This window comes from Marmota flaviventris, chromosome 13, assembly GCF_047511675.1.
Source record: "Marmota flaviventris isolate mMarFla1 chromosome 13, mMarFla1.hap1, whole genome shotgun sequence".
Taxonomy (NCBI): domain Eukaryota; kingdom Metazoa; phylum Chordata; class Mammalia; order Rodentia; family Sciuridae; genus Marmota; species Marmota flaviventris.
Genome location: NC_092510.1, coordinates 102,454,267 through 102,477,683, shown reverse-complemented (window position 1 = coordinate 102,477,683; position 23,417 = coordinate 102,454,267). Strand labels below are relative to the sequence as shown.

General features: G+C 56.7%; 1 protein-coding gene across 1 annotated transcript in view; it reads right to left on the bottom strand.

Moving 5' to 3' along the window:
* Olfm1 (olfactomedin 1) overlaps positions 1-6,677 on the bottom strand; it is a 36,907-nt gene extending 30,230 nt beyond the window's left edge. Inside the window, exon 1 of the mRNA XM_027943732.3 lies at positions 6,460-6,677. Coding sequence (XP_027799533.1) covers positions 6,460-6,525 — 66 coding nt within the window. The 5' untranslated portion in view covers positions 6,526-6,677. The remainder of the gene's footprint in view (positions 1-6,459) is intronic.
* Positions 6,678-23,417: the final 16,740 nt, after the last annotated feature.

Here is a 23,417-nt window from a genome sequence, read left to right as displayed (position 1 = left end):
AGCCACGTCACCCTCTGGGCTACACTGTGATTTCCAGGGCCTACAAATGTTCCCGTTTCCTACTTCCCAGGTGACAGAACTCACCATCACTAATTGAGAAGTAATGATCCAGGCCTGAATCAAAAGCTGATACCATCATAAAGATGCCGAGAGCCAGTGTGTGGGCCAGCTGGGTGTGTAAGAAGAGCCTGGGAAGGCCACACTCGCTTAGAGCGGAGGACCCTGGAGCTGCTAGGCTCCGGAGACTAGACCTCTGCTCCCGAGGACACCTGCTTTCCCAGCCTGGTCTCCCAGGGAGCACACGCTCCGCCCTTGTGTTCAGGGCCCTTCTCTGCTGGGCCTGGAGTCGGCCTCAGCAACGTCCTTAGCAACCTCTACCAGCGACAGACGCTACCCTGGGGAAACCTGGTTCTCATTCCCTGGCATTGCTTATGGAATAGGGGACCCCTGACCCAATCCAGGCTCTCTCCCTGCTGGCCTGGAATAACAGGGGCAGGTGCAGAGGCCAGGTGGCCCCAGGAACAGGAGGAGGGAGGGGCGTGGGCACTTAAAATCTGAAAGCAGAATCGTGCCAAAGGGCTGTTCCCTCCTTTTCTTTGAGTCCTGTCCTGCTGCCTAAATTGAGCAGCACGGGGAGCCTTCAGTGACTTCCATCATGATGCACCTATTCTTTCTTCAACCCTCTGACACCAAAGCATCAGCTTGAGCAGGAGGCACCTTCTTTTCAGACCCAGCTGTGCGGGCGTTTGTGCACTAGGGATCTCTCTGTCCTCGAGGGTAGCGTGTACCCCACACTCAAAGTGCTGCTGGGACAGAACCGATACAGGTGGCCATCTGCACTGTGGGCCCTGGTCACTGCCATCTGAACATGGACACCTTTCTGTCTCCTGCCTCAGGCGCTTCAGCCTCGACTCTTTGCAGATTCTAACTGGCACTGAACCGTAACAAGGAGCATTCAGGCCAAATCGGGGATCAGAGTATACAGAACAAGCAGGTAGCTAAGCCCACATCTGCACACACATCTTGAGACCAGAGAAGTCACTGTCACCAGCTGTCAGCTGGACAGTGGTCTAGAGCTTTAACTTGGGTGCAGAAGACCCCTACATAAAAAGCCACGACCAGGCTCAGGTCACAGGCGCACAGTGTGACACCTCTTCACTGCAGTCAGGCCATCTTCCCTGGCATGTGGGAATTGTGACAGATACAGCAAATGGTGTGACCAGAACACCCGATGCGTCAGCCGGCTGAGAGATCCAGCAGAAGGCTCCGTGCACTCAGTCCGTCTGTGCCTACTTGTGACTTCTCGGGTCTCAAGTCACCCAGAACATGCTAGGACAGTCTAGGCACAGGGAACCCCCATGTGACCCTTCGCTTCTTGCCTGAGAGTTGAAGGTGAGGACCTGAGCATGCCCCAGAGGCCCCTCCTCTTCCAGGTGTGGCCATTGGTCCCTGGTGGGGGTGATAAAACTAGGACTCTGATAGCCACCAGTGAAACTCCTTCCCTGCCCTGCTGTTCCCTGTTTGGAAGCCAGTTCCGGGCAGCAGCAGCAGGCAGAGCACTGGCCACATCAGAGAAACCTAGCTCCACACGGCCCCTGACAAGCCAGTGCCACTCCAGGCACCCCTCTTCCCGGCGCTGGGTGCTACTGGGCTACTTTCTCTATGGTTTATTCTCTGGCTTAACGAGTCTGGGACCAGGTGTCTGTGGAGTCAGAGCCGCGGCTGCAGGGGCATCCCTGGACAGGTTGCCCCTCCCCACACCTCAGCGCCCTGGTTTCACAGAGGACCAGCTGGGTCTCTGGGGCTGTAGCTGTGAGGGACGACAGGGCCTCTGTCACGGGCTCTGCCATGGCTAGTGTCTTAAGCTCCTGGGGAGCTTCTATATGTGAAATAATCTGGGAAAAATAGAGATGCCACTTCACCTCTCATTTTCCCCTCCTGCACCCGGCTGCCTGCAAGGCCGCCAAGACCGCCCTGGTCACAGAGGCCACTTGCTGCCTGAGTGACCCCTTGGCTGCTGGTTTGGGTGGGAGCAACACCCACAGCAGTTTTCAGGGCTGAAAACTGCTCCCCTTCCCATCCACCCAGCCCGCAGTTGCCATGTATCTAATTCAGTTTAGCTAGTAATTAGTTTTGTGTTCCTTTCCACGGTGATGTTAATACTGATTACAGGGCCTGATAACTTTAGTAATAAATACAACCCAAGGCAGAAAATTACCTTGCTTTTGATTGGGGAAGGCTGAAGTCAGGGAAATGAGAAGCAAATTGCTTTAGGAGATGGAGCGGCTGCCTTGTGTGCAGGATTTACAGCCAACGTCCCCCTGGTGTCCTGGACCTCCCCACCAGAGGCAGGCCTGGGATCTGAGTCTCCAGTCCCCTGGACCAAGCGTTGCCAGCCCCCGAGGCAGAGGCCAACCCCAGCTCAGAGAATGGTATGTTCAAAGGATCCTAAAATAACAGGAATAGGAAAAGGTCCCCATTCTGCCCAAGTCCCTCCTCCAAACCCTGGCACCCCCTTCAGCAGACACTCCACCCCAGCACGTTCCACGCAGAGAAGGTCTAGAAGCTGTGGGAAGAGGAGGGGCTGGCAGGTGGGCCGGGCGCCTACAGGACCCCCAGCAGAGACTTGGGCTGGTCACAACATGCAGCTGCGTTTGTTCAGGGGGGTGGGTTGAGAGGTCTTCTGCTCAGGAACGGGGTACGTGTGGGGATGAGAGAGGAGACTCGGAGCAATGGCCCTCACTGGGATTTGAGAGGCGAAGTCAGTGTCGCCTCCTGTCTCCTGCCCCGTCGATGCGGCTCCCCAAGCAGAGGCCAGGGCTGGCCCACAGCCCCACACAGGCCCCTCAGTGGCAAACAGCTCACCAAACTCCACGACCAGGCATACAGCAGTCACTCAATAAAGCCCGAAGGCAAACCACAGCCACAGCAACAGCTGGCACTCAGAGATGCTCAACGTGCAGCTCCAGCCTGGCCCTCACTGGGGCATCGGGCACAGTGTTGTTAAGAAAGGCTATGCCCAGCTGGGGTGCCACTCCCTGTAAGACTGCCCAACCCTCAACCCACGGTGGCCAAGCGCTGTCCAAGAGTGAGGTGTGGGGGCCCTTCCTTCTGCATCGGAGCCTGTCGGCGGTCCCAGCTTGCCCTCCTGCTGTCTCCCCGTCTTCCTGCCTGGGGCTCCCGTGGGCCCAGATGCAACGTCAGAACCCAGCTTGGACGGCCACCCTTCTCCAGCTGCCACAACAGAGCTCCCTCCCCACTCCCAACCTGAGCACGGGGCGCAGACAGCTCTTAAGTCACTTGATCGAATGATACGGCAGAGCCTCGGTCTTCCCACAAAGCGTGCCGCCCCCGATGCCAGATGGCCAGGGTCTGGAGTCCCTCAGCACTGTGAGCTCAGGTGTGACAGGGTTAAGTCCAACCAGTTGGCCGTCACAGGATGCTTGTTCCAGGAGAGGGTGAGGGAGCAGATGCAAGAGTGGGCTTGGGGCCTGTGGTGAGGAGGCGTCTTACAGAGCCCTCCAGCTAACCCTCTTTGTTTTAAGGAGTTGGGAGTTGAGGCTCAGCGGGGTTAAGAGCCTATCACAAGGTCCCCCACTGTCCTGGCGGGTCTGGGGCAAGAAAAAGAGGCCTGGGCTCAAGATCATGGCTACTTCTCAGCCCCTCCCGCCGCAGCACTCAGAGGGCCCCTGCCTCTCTCAAGGGAAATCTGGGGCAGGCTGCAGGGAGGCCTGGAGTTTAGGGAGCCCCAGCCCTACCGCACCTCCCCAGGACTGAGAGATCAGCTCCTCAGCACCCCGCTAGAGGCTCACTGTGCGTCACTTCACACTGCTTCCCAAGGAGTGTGAAACACCAGCCTTTTATCGAAAATCACAGAACAAGACCACGCCAAACGTCCTTCTGTCTAAAGACAAAGTTCACGTGGATCCACTGTTTTGCATGTAGTAGGCTGTCAATCAATAGCTGGCATCTGATTGAATGGCTCATGGCAAGTGAGCTGTCAGGAGAACAGATGGCCCAGCCACGTGCTCCACTCCCCACACCTGTCTGCCCAAATCCTGCAAGCAACCCTAATTAGGTGCAGGTAGGATCTATACATCCCTGACTGGTTGCCATCCCAACATGTGCCAGTCCATAAACTCAGCTGTCCTGGAATTGTGTGTCCAGGGGGACTGAAAAGCAAGGTGCAGCTATGGGGGCACTGGCCCTGCAATGGAGCGAGAGAGAGATAGACGCCCTTCCCGGAGCCCAGAGGGGTGGTTCACGCACACATAGATGTGCAGGCACTGCTTGAACACTTTGGGACCCAGAAGGCAAGATTCCTGGGTAGATTCCCAAAGGGCTCAGATTCCATGCAGCCCAGCCCAGGTCCACACCCATCCCCCATACAGGCTCCACCTTAGGGGTCACTCACTGCTGAGGCTGAGGCCCACCTGTCCCACCCCTGTGGGGCCCTGGGAGGCCCAGCAGCTGCCCTGCCAGCCACTCACCTCTTCATAGACTCCCGGAGCTTGGAGGGGTTTGGCTGCTAGGTTTTGCTCTAAAATCCCCCCACAACAAGAGATAAGATAGAGATGAGATGTCCAGGGCAAGATTCTAAAAGCGGGACTCAGAGTTGGGAGGGAAGTCAGGGCTTCAGCTAGAGGCAGGGAGGTGCCTCCAGCTCAGCGGAGGGACGCCTTCCCCAGAGAGATCAGCTCAGCCTCAAAGAGGAACCTCCCAGGCAGAGAAAAAAAATCCTTTCCTTTTCAGAGGCAGAGGCTGCGGGGCCCCGGGAGCTGACCTTGGTCCTGAAGGTAGTCAGCTAGTGTCTGCCTGGAGAGCTGAGGGCTGGTGCTCTGTGTGCCCTGCTGGCTGAGGATCAGCACCCAGCACCCAGCACCAGCACTGTCCGTGTGGACAGGCAAAGCTTCTGACTGAAGTTGAACCAAAACTTTCTCCCCAGAACACGGGATCTTTTAAATGACGACGAGGAAAACTTAGGGAGGAGGGCCTGTGGTCTGGCACTGGAGACGCAGGGTGCCTGGAAGTAGGAGGGCCCTGAAGGGTTGGAGGGCTCCTGGGGGCAGCCCCTCCAGGCCACCCAGAACCAGCAGTTTCTTTGCCAAGATGTGCAATAAGGTCCAGGTGCAGCTTTCTGTCGGGCAGTCTGCTGCTAATGGGGACCTGGGAGCCTCTCTTCCACATGTGTGCTCTGTGCACGCGTGTCTGTGGGGTGTGTGTGCTTACATGCATGAGTCCAACACCCCTTGCCAGGCCTTCTCCAGCGGCTGAGAAAACTTCTCTCCCAGAGCCATGCGGAACCTCTCCAGGGCAACTGGCTGATTGCCTGGGCAGCACCCGAGCAGGGGGCACAGGGGGTAAGTGGGACCACAAAACCCCACTGTTAGTTGGGGTTGGACTGAGCTTCCTGGGCAGAGCCAGGGAGCTAGCAAGGGCTTCCAGGCAAACAAGGAGAGCCTGTTCCAGAGTCTTCTCTCTGAGGTCTCCTCCAGCGTGCCTGCCCACCCTTCTCTCCTTTGTTTGCTCTTTTATCCTGAGACAAGGCAAGACAGGGAGGGTCTGGCTGGGGTTGAGGTCAAGGGGCCAGCTTCCTTCCACTTGGACTTGAGACTCCCCAGAGCCAGTCTCTTGCTCACAGAGCAGCACAGTGGCACCAGGGAAAGGGCATTTTAATGTCACTCCCCAGCAGCCCCGAAGCTGGCAGGCTCCGGGAGCACCCTGGTGCCAAAGCAGCCCTCCCAGCAGAGAGCTCGCCCGCCGACAGCGCTTCTCTTCCTCCCGGACCTGCCGCTCCAAGATGCATTTTTAAAATGGAGAATACCAAGCCCGGACACGCTCTACTGGTACATTGTTCGGGGATGCCAAGCCTGGCTGGCAAAGCCCAGGGTCCCCTCACGCATTCGGATGTCACTCTGCACCTCTTGCCGCTCGTGTGGCCACAGCCCCCCAAGCCCTGCACACAAAGCCCACAATGCACCCCAGCGCTGGCTGCCCTCCCAGGGTTCTGGGGTGTCCTTTTTGGGGTGTGGGGAGCCTTATGCCCAAAGGGAGGGATGGGCCACCAGAGGGGTATGTGTTGGGGGGCAGGAGTTAGGTACCTGTGCCTCTGAGAAAGCCTGGGGCTTAGCTCTTGGGCGCACCCTTTCCCCCCCAGATGACAGCGGCAGCAAACAGCCCCCAGGCCGCCCTTTGAACTTCTCAGCGGGAGTGGGGGCGGGGAGTCCTGGGAAAGGGGACAGCTCTGCACCCCGCTGGGCCAGGCTGGGGGACGGGTCTCCTCGGCTTGCGCCCCTCCCTCGCCCCAGGTCCACCCAGGCCTCTGGACCCCCTTCCCTGGCCCTGGAGCTCGGCACCGGGCAGGGGGCGCAGGGCGGGCAGAGCGGCTCCCCGACTTTGCGGGGCTCCGCGGGCCGCGCGGGGCGCCTGGCGGGGAAAGATGGCGTTGGCTGCACGTACTTGGGTGAGTTCGGTGCCCATCAGGATGAGGAAGAGGAGGCCGAGGAGCTTCCGGGCCGGTTGCATGTCTCGCGGCCACCTCCGACGTCCTGGCGTGCGGGCCTGGGTGCTGCCGGCCGGCGGCTGCGTGGACGCGGACGCGCTCCCGGCTCGGGCCGCGGCGGGCTCGGCGGCGCCTGCTCAGCACCCGGGGCGGGCGGCGCGCGGGCTGTGCTGCGCGGAGCCTCCGCTCTGCATATTTATGGTCCCGGTTCCGGCGCGGCTGCCGCGGGGCAGGGCTGGGCGGCTGGGCGGGGGCTGCGCCCTCCTCTCCCGCGGCTGACGGCTCGGCGCCCGCCCGGCGGGGAGGCGCCCTGCGCAGCTCGGAGGCGCGCTCGGGCGGCGGGTGCCAAAAGTTTGCTCGCGGAGGGCGGGGGCGGCGCAGGGGGACCAGCACCTCGCTCGCGCGGGAGGAGGGAGGGCGGCGGCCGGCGGGGAAGAAGGCTGGGACAGGATGTGACATCAAAAAGGCGGGGGAAATTGAACTGGGGCAGATAATTCCATCCCCGCGGCCCCGAGCCAAGGGGGCTCCAGGACCCCGGGCCGGGTCGGAGGTGTGCCCAGCTGGGGATCGCGCCCCAGGACGCGGCGAGTGGAACGGCCGGTGGGGAGGGGAATCTCGGCGGGGGCGGGACTGGTTCTGGGGCGAGGACCTGGGATGGAAAGGATTGACGACTCCTGCAGCCGAACAGGTCCTTAGAGGTGACCACTGAAAGGGCTAAACCGAGGCTCGGAGTCAGGAAGGCTGTGGCCAGGAGCCTCCCTTTAGTTAGAGCCGGGTCATCGGCACATGCAGGCCTTCTCCCTGTCGCCGTGGAATGGTCCGCAAGGAGCCCAGGGGGAAGCGGGGCTTTAGGTGCTGGGGTTCCATCCCAGGACGGGTTGTTCTTGTGTGGTGGTGGGTGTGGGGGACAGCACAGGCCTGCGAGGGTTCTGCACTTGTCTGGGGTTGTGACACAGTTGGGCCTGCCCCAGATGAGCTCTCCCACGGAGCTGGTATCTTCCAGACCCCCTGGGCCCCGCCTGTCTTGGTACCCGGACAGCAGAACCTCTCCAGGTGGGGATGCTCCTCCCCTCCTCCAGATCGCTGTGCCCCTCCCTTCTCCTGTTCCTGGTACTCAAAGCCTAGACCACAGGCGCTTGTGTTGGGCCACGTTTTCTATTCAAATTCTCCATTTTGGAGAGGAGTCCCCAAGTGTCTCTGTTTCCTGAGAAATTAAGGTTATAGTAGTCACTTAGGTGCATCCCCCCCACCACCACTCAGTTTTTTTAATCTTCAGTCTTTGGAAAGCAAACTGAACAAAGAAAACCCCTCACAGCAGGAGGCCTCAGGCTCAGGAGAGGGGCAGAGGATGGGGTCCAATCCTCTCCTGTTACAATTAGGGACACCGAAGCCCTGTGGGTGCTTCTCTAGGTTCTTGGCGAGTTGCGAAGCCAGGTCTGGATGCCAGTTCCTGCTCTGGGCACCTGTACAGCTTGAGAAAATGGTGCAAGGGGCTTCCTTTCTGAGGGGCTTTGCCACAGGGGCTCTGTCCTCTGAGCCCCGGAAAGCACACCACAGGCAGCCCAGGGAAGCAAGGGAGGCTGGGCCTTTTGGTCAGGAGAGGGTGACACTCGGGGGCAGGCCATCAGGTAGGTGGCCCTGGGTATCTGAGATGAGGTGGTGCTGAGGACACCAGGGGACTGGGGGAGTCCTTGCTCTCTGGCCCTCCTCTAACTTAATCATCCAGAGGGTTCTGTTCTCCTCTAATGGAGGGAAGTGCTCTGGGAGCCCCGTGGCCTACTGGCTTCCCTGTGAGTGTTGCAGGGCATCCAGGGGCTGGGGAGAGTTCTCCGTTTGGACTGGAGGCTTGGTGTCTTGTCCTGACTCTTCCAGGTCCTGGTCCTCTGAGCCTGTCTCCCCCCCCCCCCACCTGTAGAATGGAAAGAAAGATGTGGGTCCTGCAGGTCTCACCAGCTGTTAGAAAGATCAAATGAGGGAGAGGTAAACATTGTGTCCATTCAAAAGAACTCTGAGGAGGGATCTGAGTCCATTGAGAGCTCGCAGAACTCATGGTGTTCCTGTGAATCCTCCTGGGTGGCTGCCAGTGTCCACCCACTGCAGAGGAAGAGACAGAGGCCCACAGGGATACACAAGATGCCAGTCAAGGAGCTAGGATTCGAACCTGGGTCTTGTCCCTGGGGGCCAGGGAGGGGGGCTGCATTGATTTCCTCAGATGGAGAGATACAGTTTTATCATATGACCATGTGACCCAGAAATGTCACTGCTGCATGTAAACCCAAGGGAATTGAAAGCAGGGACTGGAATAGATATTTGCACATCATGTTCACAGCAGGGCTGTTCACAACAGCCAAGGGGTGGAAACACTCAAGTGTCCCGGAACATACAAATGGACAAAGAAAAAAAATGGTCTGTCCACATATTCATATCCAATGGAATATCATTCAGCAGTGAAAAGGAAGGGCACCCTGAGCACTGCCACAGCAGGGCTGAACCTTGAGGCCGCACACTGAGTGACCCGCACAGGAGGACTAGTGTCTCTTATCTTCACTCACAGACACAAGGGAGCGCAGAGGCTCCTGGGGGCAGGGGCAGGGGAACTGAGTGATCACCTAGCAGCTGCCTGATGGTCACACAGCGGGGCGTGTACCTAAAGACACTGCAGGCTACATTCAACACTGTGTGCCTAAACTTCTATATGGCACAGATTCTGCCCAAACCATGGACTGTACACTTTACAATCATATGGTACACGATTTGGAACTTAATAAGGCTGCTTTTTAAAAGTCACACACTGATTAGTGCATTACTTTCAGAACACAAAACAACAGAAGCCCCTCCCCGAGTGACCACCGATGCTGCTGGCTGGTCCCAACACGCTCAGGTGCCCCTGGTCAGGGGAGGGGAGATGGCCAAGCTAAGCTGGTGGCCTCTACAGCCGCATGGCCTGCATTCGCATCTGCAGGAGCATCATGACCTGGCGGGTGGACCCCCAGACCCCGCCCAGTGGAGTGGGGGAGTCACAGCCTGGCCGGGTTCCTGGACCCGTGCCCTGCTGGCAGCCAGGGCTGGCAGCAACTGGGAGACATGAGCTGGCACTCGGGGAAGAGCCAGACCCTCCCACTCACAGCCTTGAAGCTTAGAAAAACAGGCGTCCCTCCACTGCAGGGGGCGCTGGCTCGAGGACCCCCACGACACCAAAGTCCTGGGGGGTCAGGCCCCTCTCTGTGTGCAGCCGGGTGGTGTCCACCTACACCTACGCACTCCCCTGTGCACTTTATCTACTTAGTAATTTTAGTGATCTTGTCCATTCTTTTTTCAGTTTCTAGTTTTGATATCTGTACTTCTTTCCTCTCGTGTACTTTAAATCATCTCTTGATCACCTTTAATCCCCAATACAAAATAAATGCTAAACAAACAATCGTCACAGTGGGTCATTTAGGGAATGAGGATACACACGTCTGTAGTGTTCAGAAGGGATGCGATTTTCTCCCCTGACGTTGGCCATCTGCCCTGGGTGGATCAGAGAACTTGGAACCTGAAGAAGTGGAGGCCGAGGCCCAGAGGAGGCTTGGGTGTGGAGAGGAGGGAAGGCAGAGCAGGACCAGCCGGGTCCTGGGCGCCCACCGCCACACACGAGCGCTTCCTAGAAGACCCCGGGGAGTCTGTGCAGACAGAGCAGACCTGCTCCAGCCCACGTCCCCATTGGACGGTGTTGGCCATTCCTGGTTGAAAGGCTGGACTTTCAACAAGGTCCCTTCTCTGCACTGTCCATTGCAGTTGGTGGTGGGCATGTTGGCCCCTAGGCTGACGTGGCCGTGGTACCCACTCCTGTCCACCTGCTGCTTCTACTCAGCCCCTCACGGGGCCCACCCCCTCTGTGGGGCTGAAGTCCAGGCCAGGGTGGCCACAGCCCCCTGCCGCCATGCCCACTGCCCACTGGGGAGATGCTTGTCCGTGTCTTCTTCCCACTGGCTTCCCATCTGGACTACCATGAGGCGCCTTGGGCTGCAGCTCTGTGCAGAGGTGGGCAAGGGGCCTGGTCCGGGGCTTCACCTTCCAGGAAGCCTCTGCCCCTCCACGCCAGCCCTGAGACCCCGAGCTGTCCTGTGGTGTGCCCAGGGGATGCTGGGCCGTCAGGGGTATGGCACCCCACCTGGTCCTCTCTTGCTGTCTTCCTGGTAATGGGGCCAGTGAGCTCCAGGAAGAAGCCACTTTCCTGCTGAGGCTCCTCCGGACATCAGCAAAATCGATAAGCTTCCTGCTCCTTTAAGACAGGCCTCCTCCTAGGCTGAGCCTCATTATAATGTGACAGAGTGTTGCTAAGGCAACAGCACTAACTCTCCCCTCTTCTCTGAGAATTTCCTAGCAAATGGGGCCTGAAACCTATGGAGCTGTCCCTGGCCTGTCTCAGAGCCTTCAGGCAGCCCAGGTTACCTTCTTTTTTTAATTAATTAATTAATTGTGTGTGTGTGTGTGTGTGTGTGTGTGGTTCTGGGGATGGAACCAGGGGTTCTCTGCTGCTGGGCTACACCCCCAGCCCTTTTCGTTCCTTCCTTCATTTGTTTTTTATTTTGAGACAGGGTCTCACTAATTTGCCAAGGCTGACTCTCAAACTTGGGGTCCTCCTGCTTCAGCCTCCCAAGTCCCTAGGACTACAGGTGTGTGCCACCACAGCAGCCACTGTCACCCTCTTGGCATCCAGCTCAGCTGAGCACCCCACCAGTCCCAGGGCCTCTGCTCTTCATTCTCAAGTGCCCTGACTGTCCTTGTTGAACTGGATGACAGGTCCCCACTGAGGATTTACTGCTTGACAGGCCAGAGACAGAGGGCCTCCTCGGGGCTAGGGACACTGGCCCTGGGTGATGGTGAACTGGCTCATGCCGAGGACCCTGTGCAGTTCCCTTTGTTTGGAAGCAGTCAAGGAGGGGACAGGTGGGGGCCGTGCTCTCACTGCGGAGCAGGTGGCATGGCAGGGAAGACGGCCCCTGCAGACCACCTGGCTCAACCGGAGCACTTGGCCCTCGAGCTGGGGCTGGCGTTGGGAGATTCTGTGTCCTCCCACTAGATCTTGGAATCTCTGGAGGGCAGGTGTCGCTCACCAGAGTCGCCGGTGCATTTCCAGGTGTTCCTGGGGCCCAGCAGCTCCCGGCCCCCTCCCGGCCCTCCCCCTCCACAGCCTCTGGCTGGGCATGGGGAGACAGCCCAGGAGCTCTGCTGGCCTTCCCACCCTCCCCTGTCCTCCTGGACACACCAGTCACAGCACACTGAGCTCCCTGTCCCTGCTCCCAGACAGCAGAGCAAAATGGTGAAGCCACAGGGTGTGTACACGGGTCCCATGGTGACTCATGGCCTCCCGGCCCAGGAGGGCCCAGGTGGCCCTGCCCCAGCGCCCTCACACTTGAACTCCACACTTCCTCCTCCTCCAGGACGCCTCCCTGCTCCTCCCCGGGGGGCAGGCAGCACCTGTCCTGGTCCCTTTCTTCCCCAGCAGCCTGGCCCTCCTCTGCTCCTGGCAGAGCTGAACATCTCACTAGCGGTGTCCACTTCCTCTCCAGAGCCTGCTCCTCGGGCGCCCTGGACAAGCTCACCAAGGACTCCCCCTTACCAAACTAGCAGGCCCCTTGTTCCCGGCTTAGGTGGGCAAGCCGCAGTGTGGGCAGGGTTGCCTGCCTGCCCGGAGCCCTGCTGCCCTGCGCCCTGCATGGCTCCCTTCTGAGCCCTCACCTTCCCAGGTCTCCTGAGGCTTCCTTCGACCTCACCCACCTCCCGCCTTCTAAAGCTTGGGGTGATGTGGCACTCAGTCCTCCATGTCCCCTGCAAGATGCTTCTTTCAGCCCGTGATGTCACCGGTCTATCCTGCTGCCCCATTTCCATGCTGCTACAGCCTGGTCCCTGCGCTCTGGCTTGTGCTGGCCCCGTAGCCTGACAGGTCCCCTGGCCTGGACACCCTCTGGCGCTGGTGCCCCTCAGGCCAGCTCTGTGCCCTGCTCCTCCTCCCTGAAGCAGCTCCGCCCTGCTGTCCCCATCCCAGCGGGCAGCAGTTCTGCTCTTCCTGCTGCTCAGGCTGAAACTCCTTGTTTCTTTCAAACCCGATGCCCAGCCTGTCAGCCAGTCCCTCAAGGCAAACTCCCCGCTGCCCAGCGCCAGCTGCCAGTCACCACCTGCTCTGTACCACTTACCCTCTAGTGCTGCTGTCCTCGCAGCAGCCAGCGTCGTCCCAGGGAACTGAGATCTCATCCTGCGAAGGCTCCGTCCCGCACCCCCAGAGCACAGGCAGCATGTCCAGGACGCAGCGCCCTGGACCATGGGCCCCCAGCTCTGGAGCCAGCCCTTCCTGCTGCCCCTCACCCTGGCCAGCTGGCCACCTCCTCGCTGCCCTGGGCCTCAGCAGATGCTGCCTGCTTGCCCCACCGGAACCTCTGGGTCCAGGCTGAAGCTGGCTCCTCTTGGGCCTCAGCTCAGATGCTGCCTTACAGGGGAATCTTCCCTGACCACTGGTCAGACATGCTGGTGCATCCCATCTTTCTCTGACCCTTGACGCTGAGTTTTCTCCATCTGGCGTAGCTCGTATCTGTTCTCCCCTGCTTCTCCACCAGAGCCACTTGGAAACACAGCAAAACCAATAAGGTCTGTGCCCCAGAGACTGCCCTGGTGCCCTCTTCTGCTGGGACCAGATGCTATAGGCTGGGCCACCTACCAGAGACTTCTTCCCTCGGGGCCTGGAGGAGGCAGAAGGGGCCTCCCTGGAGTCTGCAGAGGGACACACACCTTGATCTTGGGCTTATGGCCACTTTACTTCAGGCTCCAGTGCCACATGCTGCCCCTCTGTCAAGTCCCCCTCTGCATCTCTCACAGGATACTTACAAATGAATCCACAGCCCATTTAGAAGGCCAGGATGATCTTAGGACCCTTAACTTGGTCACATCTGCAAAGACACGTTCACGGGCCAGGTCCATGTCCAGGGGTCATCCCTGATGGAGGACTGTCTTTCACACACCACAGGGACAGACGCTGAGCAACAGAGCTGGGTAGCTGCCTACTGTGGTCATGTGACATGGAGCTAATAAATAGGCTGCTGGCCCAGGAATCACGGGAGACCTCTGGGAAAGGTGGCCAGTTGTGTGGAGAGAGCATCCCCCAGAGGCCAGGTGCTGGTGAGGCTTGGTACTGTGGGGGAAAGGCAGACACAGAGGGAGGCCCCAGCGTGGCAGGTCAGCGAGAGGGCGTGGGGAGGGGAGCGGTGCAGGGAGAGTGGGCAGGGTCTCCAGCCAGGGAAGACCTGCAGATTCTGTTCTGAAAACGTGGCCCTTGGGTTCAAGTAGGAAGCAACGTGGTCTGTTCTGCATTTGGGAAACCCTGCCTCTCTGTGGAGAACTGGGAGTTGCAGAGACCATGGAAGGGGAGGCCACTGTCCTGGGGCTGCTGAGGGTCACGTGACTGCTGACGACACCCAGCCCAGGGATAGCAGGGCCAACTGGGCGACTGAAGGGAGTGGGCGATTCCTCCCGAGAGAGCGGAGAGGGGTGCTGACAGTGAGGTGCTGTGGGGGTGGGGTCCAGGTGGTCTGGACGCACGTGGCTTGGGGCTCTGGGTGGGCGGCAGGCTTCCACGGCCCAAGGAGAGATGGTGAACAAAGCAGGCTGGGGTGGCGGTCAGGAGTCAGGGCAGGGCCTTGTGGGTATGGCAGCCTGGAGGAGGCCCCTAGTGCAGGATCCTGTGGGCCCTGGACAGGGCACTGCAGCCCAGAGGCCAAGCCCTGGAGAAGATGGGTGGCTGGAGCACACGGGGACCACAGGCTTCCCTCATCAGAGCATCCATGGAGACAAGAATGCCTTGTAGAACAGGCAAGGTGGCCGTGGCCAGGAGCTGTCACCCTGCCTGAGGGTAGGCAGAGTGTGGAGACGGAGCTTCAGGGCAGAGGGGGCACTCCAGGGGGAACAGTCCCAAGTCCAGGGCACGGGGCCGCTCAGGACAGAGGAAGCAGCTCTAAGAACAATTAATTCCGTCACTGTGGTGCTCTAGCTCTTGGGCTCCTCTGGCAGGTTGGGAGGAGGGCTCCAGGGTCCAGGCTACGTCTGGGCCCCATCATCCAGACCACAAGCCCACCCCAGCACAGGGCGCAACACCCAGCTGCCACCATCGGATGGGGTCCCAAGGCAGGGCCCCGATTCCTGTCGGGGAGCCCAGACCCTCACCAGAAGGTGTGGCCGGCCCTGGGCGAGGTTCCTACTCCACGCAGGGTTTCCTCAAGACAGCGAGAGATAAAGACTCACATCTGTGGACCCTGTTAAGGTGGCGGTGCAGGGGACTCGGTGCTGTTGCACGTGATGTGTCTCCTTGCTTCCTCTATACTTAAGCCGCTCTGCCTGCACCTTCTTACCAGGAGGAAGCCCTGCCCTGGGCTGTAGCAGACCCCAGAGCCATCAGTTCCCAGAGCAGCTGGTCCTGCAACACCCTGCTGCCTCACAAGGCTCCGCTTTGGTCTTGCCAACGCTCTCCAGTGGTCACCTGCTTCTGAAACCACCCTTGCAGCCAGGGGCCACCAGGGGACCCAAGCTGCACTCACCAAGTGACACCGGTGCCAGGCTCTGAGCTAAGCTCATTGCAGCCTGTTCTCTCTTGCTCACCATCCAAGGTGGGCGCGGCCATTGGTGCATTTCACAGATGTGGAGACTGAGGCAGAGATGAGGGAATCACTGGCTCAGGGCACAGGGTGGGAGAGTGGCAGAGGCTGCCTCAGGCTGAGGCCCGGCCCAGCCCCAGTCTCTTCTGCAGGTTCCCTGCCTACAGCTGCCCTCTCCCCCTCTCACTCCGCTCAGTCCCAAATACACAGCTGCAGACACAGCTGTGCAGGCAGGTCTGAGGCTCCACCTGCTGGGGTCCCCAGGGTGCAATTGGAGAACAAGAATCTAAAGGAAACCAAAGGCCATCAAATGCACTAGTTAGAAACGAAAGCAAGCCGAGATAAGAGGCATCAATCCCACAGTCTCTCTGGCTGGCATTGTGTCAGCCTCGACCTCAGGGAGTTAACAGAAGAAGGAAGGGAAAAGACATGAGGTCTCCAGTTACTCGGGACCACACCTGCCACTTAGGAAGAGTCGGAGCTCCTTGGTGACGCCAGTGCTTGGGGATGCAGCAGGTGATTGCTTGACCTCCGCATCCTTTTCTAAGTCTTGGTTTCGATGAAAATAAGACCATGGCTGTGTTGAGTGGTGGAACTTAGGCTGAAAACAGCACTTTCAGACTCAGAAGTGCTGTCCCCATGGAAGGGCTGAGCAGAAAACATTTCCCAAATGACAGTTTGTCCTGTAGTAGCCCCAGCGCCACTTTTCCTTCTGATGTGGCCATACACAGCAGCAGGGAGCTGAGGGGTCCTGCTGGGCCTGCCGGGCTGGGTGCCACTCATTCCGACCTCTGCAGGGTGAAGGATCGAACAGCTTTGCCAGGACCTGGGGCTATTTAGCTGCCAAGTGCCATTGGCATCTCTGTCTCCCTTCACCACATCTTTCCTGGGTGTCCACCCTGCACGGGGTGCTGGACCAGCAGGGAGAAAACAAGACCTGGAATCTGGGGAGTGGACGGTCTGCTGTGGTCTGCTTGAGAATTCACAGGTGTCCTGTTTCCACCCCATGGCCCTGTCCTGGCTGAGTCCACCTGCTTCTCTTGGGGAGTCCCTGGGGTGGGCTTTTGGCATCCTGCGAGACAGGCAGGAGTCAGCAGAGGGACGGGGAGGGAAGGAGGCAGATGTCAGTGCAGAAATGCCCCATGGGACTCTTCTCCCTCTGACACCTGTTGCTGGGCCCTCCTTACACAGGCCTCTGAACTTCACTTCATTGCTGAGACCCTGGGCCAGTTGGGGTTCGCTTCCTATGTGAGCTGTTAGGTGTTCTTCCTGTGGGGCTGAGGCGAGTCCCTGACCTTTCCAGGACTTTCTCTAAGGCTGACCCCAGGACAATTGCATCTGTGGCTTCAGCTGGGCCACCTAAGTCACCATGGGCCTCAGCCTGGCCTCGCCCTGCTGCTTCCTGCCCTTCCCCCTGGTCACCCTCCCCCACGGCTGGTGCTAATGAGCGTCTCTCCATGGGCTTCCTGACGTGTCCAAATAGCTTGCCCACTGTTGTCTTCTTATTGAGTTGTAAAAGTTCCTAATGTTATGGATACAGGTCTTTTGTCAGATACAGGCATTTTGAATATTTTCTTCCATTTTTGTTCCCAGATATTTTTGCTTCTTTAGTGGTATCTTCCAAAAAGCAAAAGTGTTAAACTTTGGTAAAGCCCACTTTATCAACTGCCATATAATATCTATGTATCTATGTGTATATATGTATGTTTGTGATTTAGGGTTTTTTGAATCTAATTTAAGACGTATTTGCCCCAAAGTTGGAAAGATTTTCTCCTGCTTTCTTCTAGAATTTTCGTGGTTTCAGCTTTTGCACTTGGGCTATGATCATGCTGAGTCCACTTTTGTGTATGGTGTGAGGTCAGGCTCGATGTCCACTCTCCCTCTTGGGAGCGTAGGGACAGCTTCTGTTGAAACGACTTTCCTTTTCCTTCCAATTGCCACTGTCCCTTCGCTGACAATGACTTCACACCCATGTGTGTATTTCTGGACTTGTAACTGGTATCGCTGATTTATGTGTGTATTCTTTTGCCAAGACTCTGTCTTGATGACTCATTCCTAGTGAATTCTGAAATCAGGTAGTGTAATTTCTTCAACTTTGTTTTTATAAAAAAAAAATGTGTTTGCTGTTCTAAGTCACTTGCCTTTCTGCATAAATCTTAAAACCAGCCAGTCAATTTCTCCAAAATGCTGCTGGATTCTTGCTTGGGCGGCACTGAATCTACAGGGCAGTTGGGAGGAAGCAGCTTCTAGAGAATGCGGGGGTCTCTGACATGTGAATACGAGGGGTCTTTAATTTCTTTCAGCAGTGTGCCCAGGTTTCTGGTGAGGAGGTCATTACACATTTTTGTTAAATTCGTTCCTTTTATGAGTCTGGGGGCTATTATAAGTGGAATTTTTACAGTTTCATCTAATTGTTTGCTGATAGATAAAACTGCAATTGATTTCCAGATCTTTGTGTCCTGCACCCTTGCTGAATTCACTTATTAGTTCCCATAGCTGCTTTACAGACCTCTTAGCAATTGTTACACTAGCAATTATTTCACCCACAGAGAGAGGCTGGTCTACATCTCCTCAGGTCTCTGGGCTTTTGTTTATTTGTTTCCCTTTTGCAGCAACTAGAACCTCCGCTCAATGTTGAATAGCAGCGGAGACAGCAGAAATCCTCTGTCCCACAGGAGAGCACCCAACTCCTCTGAGTGCGATGTTAGGCTTTTGAGTAGCTGTTCTTCTTATTTCCCTCCTAACGTGATTCTCTGAGCCTCTTGTTAGGATGGATTCTATTTCATTTCGTCTTCTCAGCTGCTTTTCCTATCCCCCTCCTTTCCTCTGCTCCTACAGTGAATGGATTCCGAGTGTTGAACTGTCCCTGGGTTCCAGGGCAAACACTCCTTGGCCACTCTGCATGGTTCTGTGAGTGGCTAGATTTCCTGAGCTGCTTAGATTTGGTTGAAGACTCTGGCGTCTCCCTTCAGGAGAGCTGGTGGTGTGTGCACATTTGTTCTTGTGGACTTCGTGTCTGTTTGGGGGTTAGAGTGGGGTTGGCCCCAAACAGGGATGGGGAAGGTCCTCTCCTCTGTTTTCTGAGTGTGTATGTACTTGGTATTTCTTTGGGAAACATTTGCTTGTGTTCCCAGTTAAAGCATCTGGGACTGGAATTTTCTCTCTTCTTCCTTCCTCCCAGTTTCTCTCTCCTTTTGCTTGGATAACTTGGCCCATCTTAGAACTCTGTAAGCTGCCCTTGGCCTGTAGCTCCATATCACTGCAGGGTTACGTAGGGACTGTGGCTCCATCACACCGGCTCACCTTCAGCCAGCTTAAGATTAAACGTGCACTACTTGGCAGCCCCAGGGCTCTCTTCAACCCTCACCCTGGGTGTGCCAGCTGCCACATGTGGCTGCTCAGGGACGTCACCAGCCCTGCCAGGCACCATCCACTCTTTGCTTTAAGCAATCAGTGGGTACTAAGGACACTAAGGGAAAGTGGCCTTCCATGTACCTCTCTGCTGACCTTGCCTGTGCTCACCGTCATTCCTGAAGACCTGGGTTCTACCTGCATGGTTTTCCTTCTGTGGAGGAATCTCCTGTGCACCTCTGGGGCAGGATCACTAAAGCTAAGCGTGCCCGTGACTGCTGAAGGACGTGTTAATTGTTGTGGGGTTCTGAGTGAGAGGCCCCCCGCCCGCCCTGCACTGTAGAGATGTGTTCCGCTCTCCACGATTTCTGATGAGAAGTCTCAGGTCGTTTCATTGCTCTCTTCTTTCTCTTGCTGATTTCCACATTTTCCCTTTGTCTTTGGTTTTAGTCATTGAACTACCATGTGCCTGGGAATGTATTCTATTTGTAGTTCCCTGAAATTCTTGAATCTGTAAATTTATGTCTTTCATCAAATTTGGTAAGACTGTGGAACTGTTTCTTTAACTTTTTATTTTCCTCTGAAACATCTTCTCTCCTTTTGAGACTCTAATAATTGCTCATTTTAAAAAAAATTGCCATAGGTTTCTGAGATGCTGTTCATTTCTATAGTCTTTTTCTACTTCAGATTGGGTGGTTTCTGTATTTCTATGTTCAAGTTCACCAATTATTTTCTCTGTCACCCCTAAACTGCTATTGACTCCATCAGTTTTGAAATGCTGTTTTATTTTTCAATGCTAAAATTTCTCCTTAGATATTTTTTGCATTCTCTATTTCTTTGCTCTATGATTTTTTCCCCTCTTTCCATTGAGCATATTTAAAAACAGCTGTTTGTCTTTGGTGATCCCCATGTGTGGTTCATCTTGGGACTGGCTCCTCTTGGAACCTTTCCTTGTAAACCTTTCCTTTCTGAGTCTTCAACTGTCAGATAATCTTGTGGACTATCATCATGTTGCGAGACTCTGATTCTATTATATTACTCCAAAGAGGATTGATATTTTCATTATAATAGCCAATTTACTTGGTTAGATTCAAACTGAAGAGAGAGTGAGAATAAGAGGGACTTTTTACGAGGGCCTGCCTGGCAGGGTCATGTAGGTTGAAAAGTCCCACAGTCTGCCCTCTGCCCGGGGGAGCCTAGGGAAAGATGGTGGTACAAGTTCAAGTCTGAAGCCCCGGGGATCTGTGTGGTGAATCCCAGTCCACAGGCAGAAGCCTGATGTCCTGCTCAGGCAGGCAGGCGGAGAGAGGGCCTTCTCCTTTTCTCCTCCATCCAGACCTTCTAAGGATTAGACAAGGCCCCCACACTGGGGAGGGTGGCCTGCTCTAATCTGTTCACCAATTCAACTGCTGAGCTCACGTGAAACACCCTCAGACACACACCCACAGCGCTGCTTCGCTGAATATCCGGGCACCCCAAGACCCAGTCAAGTGGACACAGATGACTCATCACAACCAGAGCCGAACCTCAGTTCAAACCACTTTCCGCCTGCCCCACCTTGGTGTGCCCTGAACACAGCCCAGGCCCCGGGCAGTTTTTGTACAGAACGTGGGGTTCCCCTTCTGGGCTCCCTTTTTTTCTGACTTTGTCCCACTGTCCTACAGGCCCAGCCTCCTTCCTGTGCTTCCTCCAGCCAAAGGGATGCAGCTTCCCTCTGGAGGGCGGCTGCCCGGGCAGCCCTGGGACCACACAGCCCTCTGCACTCGCCTCCCACACTCATCCTGCACAGCTCTGTCCCCACTCCTGCCTCCCTGTGCTCACTCCCAGGAGGCTTCAGGTCATTGTGTTTTTGTATTTCATCCAACGTTTATGGTTGGTTTTTGTGGGAGAGGGGCTTATCTGTCTCTCCTGGAGGTCAACCCTGGAGTCACCTCTACCTGTAGGACTGTTCACCATCTGGGCAGGCAGGCAAGCGGAGGCAGTTTTATTCTCAGACGCAGACAGACCTGGGCCTCTGTTGGGCAGGACAACCTTTGCCTTCCCTCTCTCCTCTGGCGTTCCGACAGTGGCTCAGAAGCAGCTCGCTGGCTCTCTGAAGAACCATCTGGCCCCCTTGCGCCAGCTCACCAGGTTCATTGGGTTCATCTCTCATTTTCCATGGAACTGCCAGTCCCCATGGTACCAGACTTGCAGCCGTGACACCAAGAGGTCCTGGTCCTCAGAGCCTCCAACAGCATCTCACTGCCTTCCAACCCTCACCCCAGCTTTTCGTGTCCCTCTGGGTGTCCACCAGGACCCTCAGTCCTCCTCGCCTTGACCACGGTCTCCTTGATGCTCTCCCAGCCCCCTCCTGCCACCTGGTGTCAAGGCCAAGGGTCTCTGTATTGGGTTTTGGTTATTGAGAAGCATGTTCTGTTCCGTCCAGCACCTCTCCTGCGGGACCAGTGCCTCTCACCAGGTGGCTCCTCATTGTTTTCTCTGCTCACACATCCGTGACTGCAGATGAGCCTGAGGGCTCAGTTTGCTCTGCTCAGAGTATCAGCCAGGGTGGCTGAAGACAGCTCAGACCCCGTGGTCACAGGACTCTTCTGGAGGCACGACACTCACACACCTGGCTGTTGGTGCTGGTTGTCATCTGGGACCACAGCCAGGGCTTTGGCCACAACAGCTGCCTGTGGCATGTCCATGTGGCTGCTTGGCTGCTGCCCAGATGGCTGCTGTGTGAGCATGTGGTGTTCTTGTAATCAGCTCTTGGAAGCCACAGCACAACACGTCCTTTGAACTCCCCAGGATCAAGGGGAGAAGACACAGGCCACCATCACACTGCAGGAAGATCATGGGACAACACGGTGGCTGTGTCTGAAAGACCACCTACTGCAGTGGCCTATGAAAAGGTGGACATTAACATCATGCAGAGTAGGCCACTCCTCTGACCCTGTAAGAGCTCAGGGTGCCCGGCCAGCGGAACTCTTTTCTACCTAGTGTTTTTCTTTACAGTATTAAGACCATTAAATCTTTGAAGCTACTTTAAATAATGGATTGTGTTTTTAAAAGATGCCCAAGGAGGGCTGAGCATCTCTCTGCTGCACCCCAGGTCCATTTCTGCAGACCCAGCTGAGCTCGCTGTCCATGCCCCTGTGGTGTCTGTGGGTTGCTCTCACTGTGGCTCATGCTCCTATCCGACTCACAACCACGACCGTCTTGGTGACCTAAGCCACACTTCCTGGGGCTCCGGCTCCAAGCCTCTGAGGACTGTGCAGGTGCCAGCTCAGAGTCCTGCATCTGCCCAGCTACCTGAGAGGACGAGGCCTTCTGTCAGGTGTGAGGTCTGAGAAGAGGGACCCAGGTGACACGGGTGACAGTTCACATGGATCTGGAGGCTTGTTTGCTGCCACCTGTCCTGCTCCCCACGTCTCCTGCTCTCTGTGCTTGGTTCTCCCCTCTCAGTCCTGAGTGTCAGTCCCTGGGTGCCTGATGACCCCAGGCATCCAGGATCCAGGCACACAGGTCCGGAGCCACCCAGGGCAGGGTGAGAGTCCAGGCCCATCTTCTATGTTAACAGAGGGCCCAGGGGCACCTGGGGACGCACAGCTGAAGTCCTCTGCAGCTTGAAAATGGCTTGGAGTCAGAATGACAGAGAAGGGGACCGGCGGAGGCACAGCGTCCCCTGAGCTCATGTGAGCTGGGAGCACCCACTGTTTGTGGGTGCCGACCCTTCCTGGCTGGCTCCAGGCAGGGCCCTGCTCCTGGCCGAGGCCTTGGACCTGGGCAGGTGCGGCCAGGTGCTGTGGAGTCATCACAGTTAGGAGAGTGGACCAGAGCTGTGCTGGGGCTCAACTTCCTCCAGGGTGTCGGGGGTGGGATGCCGGGGACTGGAGGCACAGGTCGATGTCCCTAAGTTCAATCCCTGGTATCAAAAACCAAAACGAAAAAATCTGGAATCTAACATTTTTTCTGACCCCATCCATTGCAGACAAGGAACATTCAGCCTGTATGGCCACGTCTCCATCCGTGGCCTCAGGGGCCGAGAGTTAGCTGGGGCTTCAGACACATGAAGAGGGTGTTGTTTTATGTACCAGGAGAACAGATGATGTATTTATTACCCTGACTTTACCTGTAGTGATTACATAGATGCAAGGAAAGTCAACATCCATTCCTCTAAAACTGCGAACTGTAAACACCAGGGCCTAGATTTTTCCACTAATTTCCGCAAGTTTGTTTACAAAGACCTGTAAACTACACTCAGGAATGGGGCATCATTCTGGGCATCCCTGAGACCAAGACTTGAGTGTCAGCCCCCATCACTGTCTCGTGAACCACTGAAGTGCACTCTCCTTCCTGTCCCTGTCCCCACCCCCACCTGCCAGTCTGTTCCCCGGGAAGCAGGCTTCCTACCACACTGGATACTGGACTCTGGATAATGCTTATGCTCTGAAGGCCCAGCCCGTCCAGCTGTGTGCACAGATGCAGGCCAGCCTCACAGCTGGCCTCCTGCCTTGGAGGGAACAGAGGCGTTGCCTCTCTTGCAGGGACTGAGGAGCCACATCTTTGATTCTTCAGAAGCTCATCTTGCTGGAGAGAGAGGGCCGTGAGGCCTGGGTGGCCACCCCCACCCATAGCAGGTGCCCATGTCACCTTAGCCAGGGGGCTGCCCCTCGGGGAGCTTCTTGGTTTCTGGTAATAGAGTTTTCTCACCTTTGCACACAAACCAAGAATGGTAGGCCAGCTGGCGTGGGCACCTAAGCAAGTTTTTTTGTACTTGGGGAGAAGATATAGAGGAGGGGCGTTGGGATGGGGTGGTTTTATTTCTGGATATGGGAATGGGGTCAGCTCAACACCCCCTCGAATCTGTGCAGCTCCTGGCTGAGCTGGGCTCAGGTGCAGACGGCTTTTTTCTGGAGCTGTGTGGCCAGACTTGTTTTCAGATGAGTGTCCCCCAG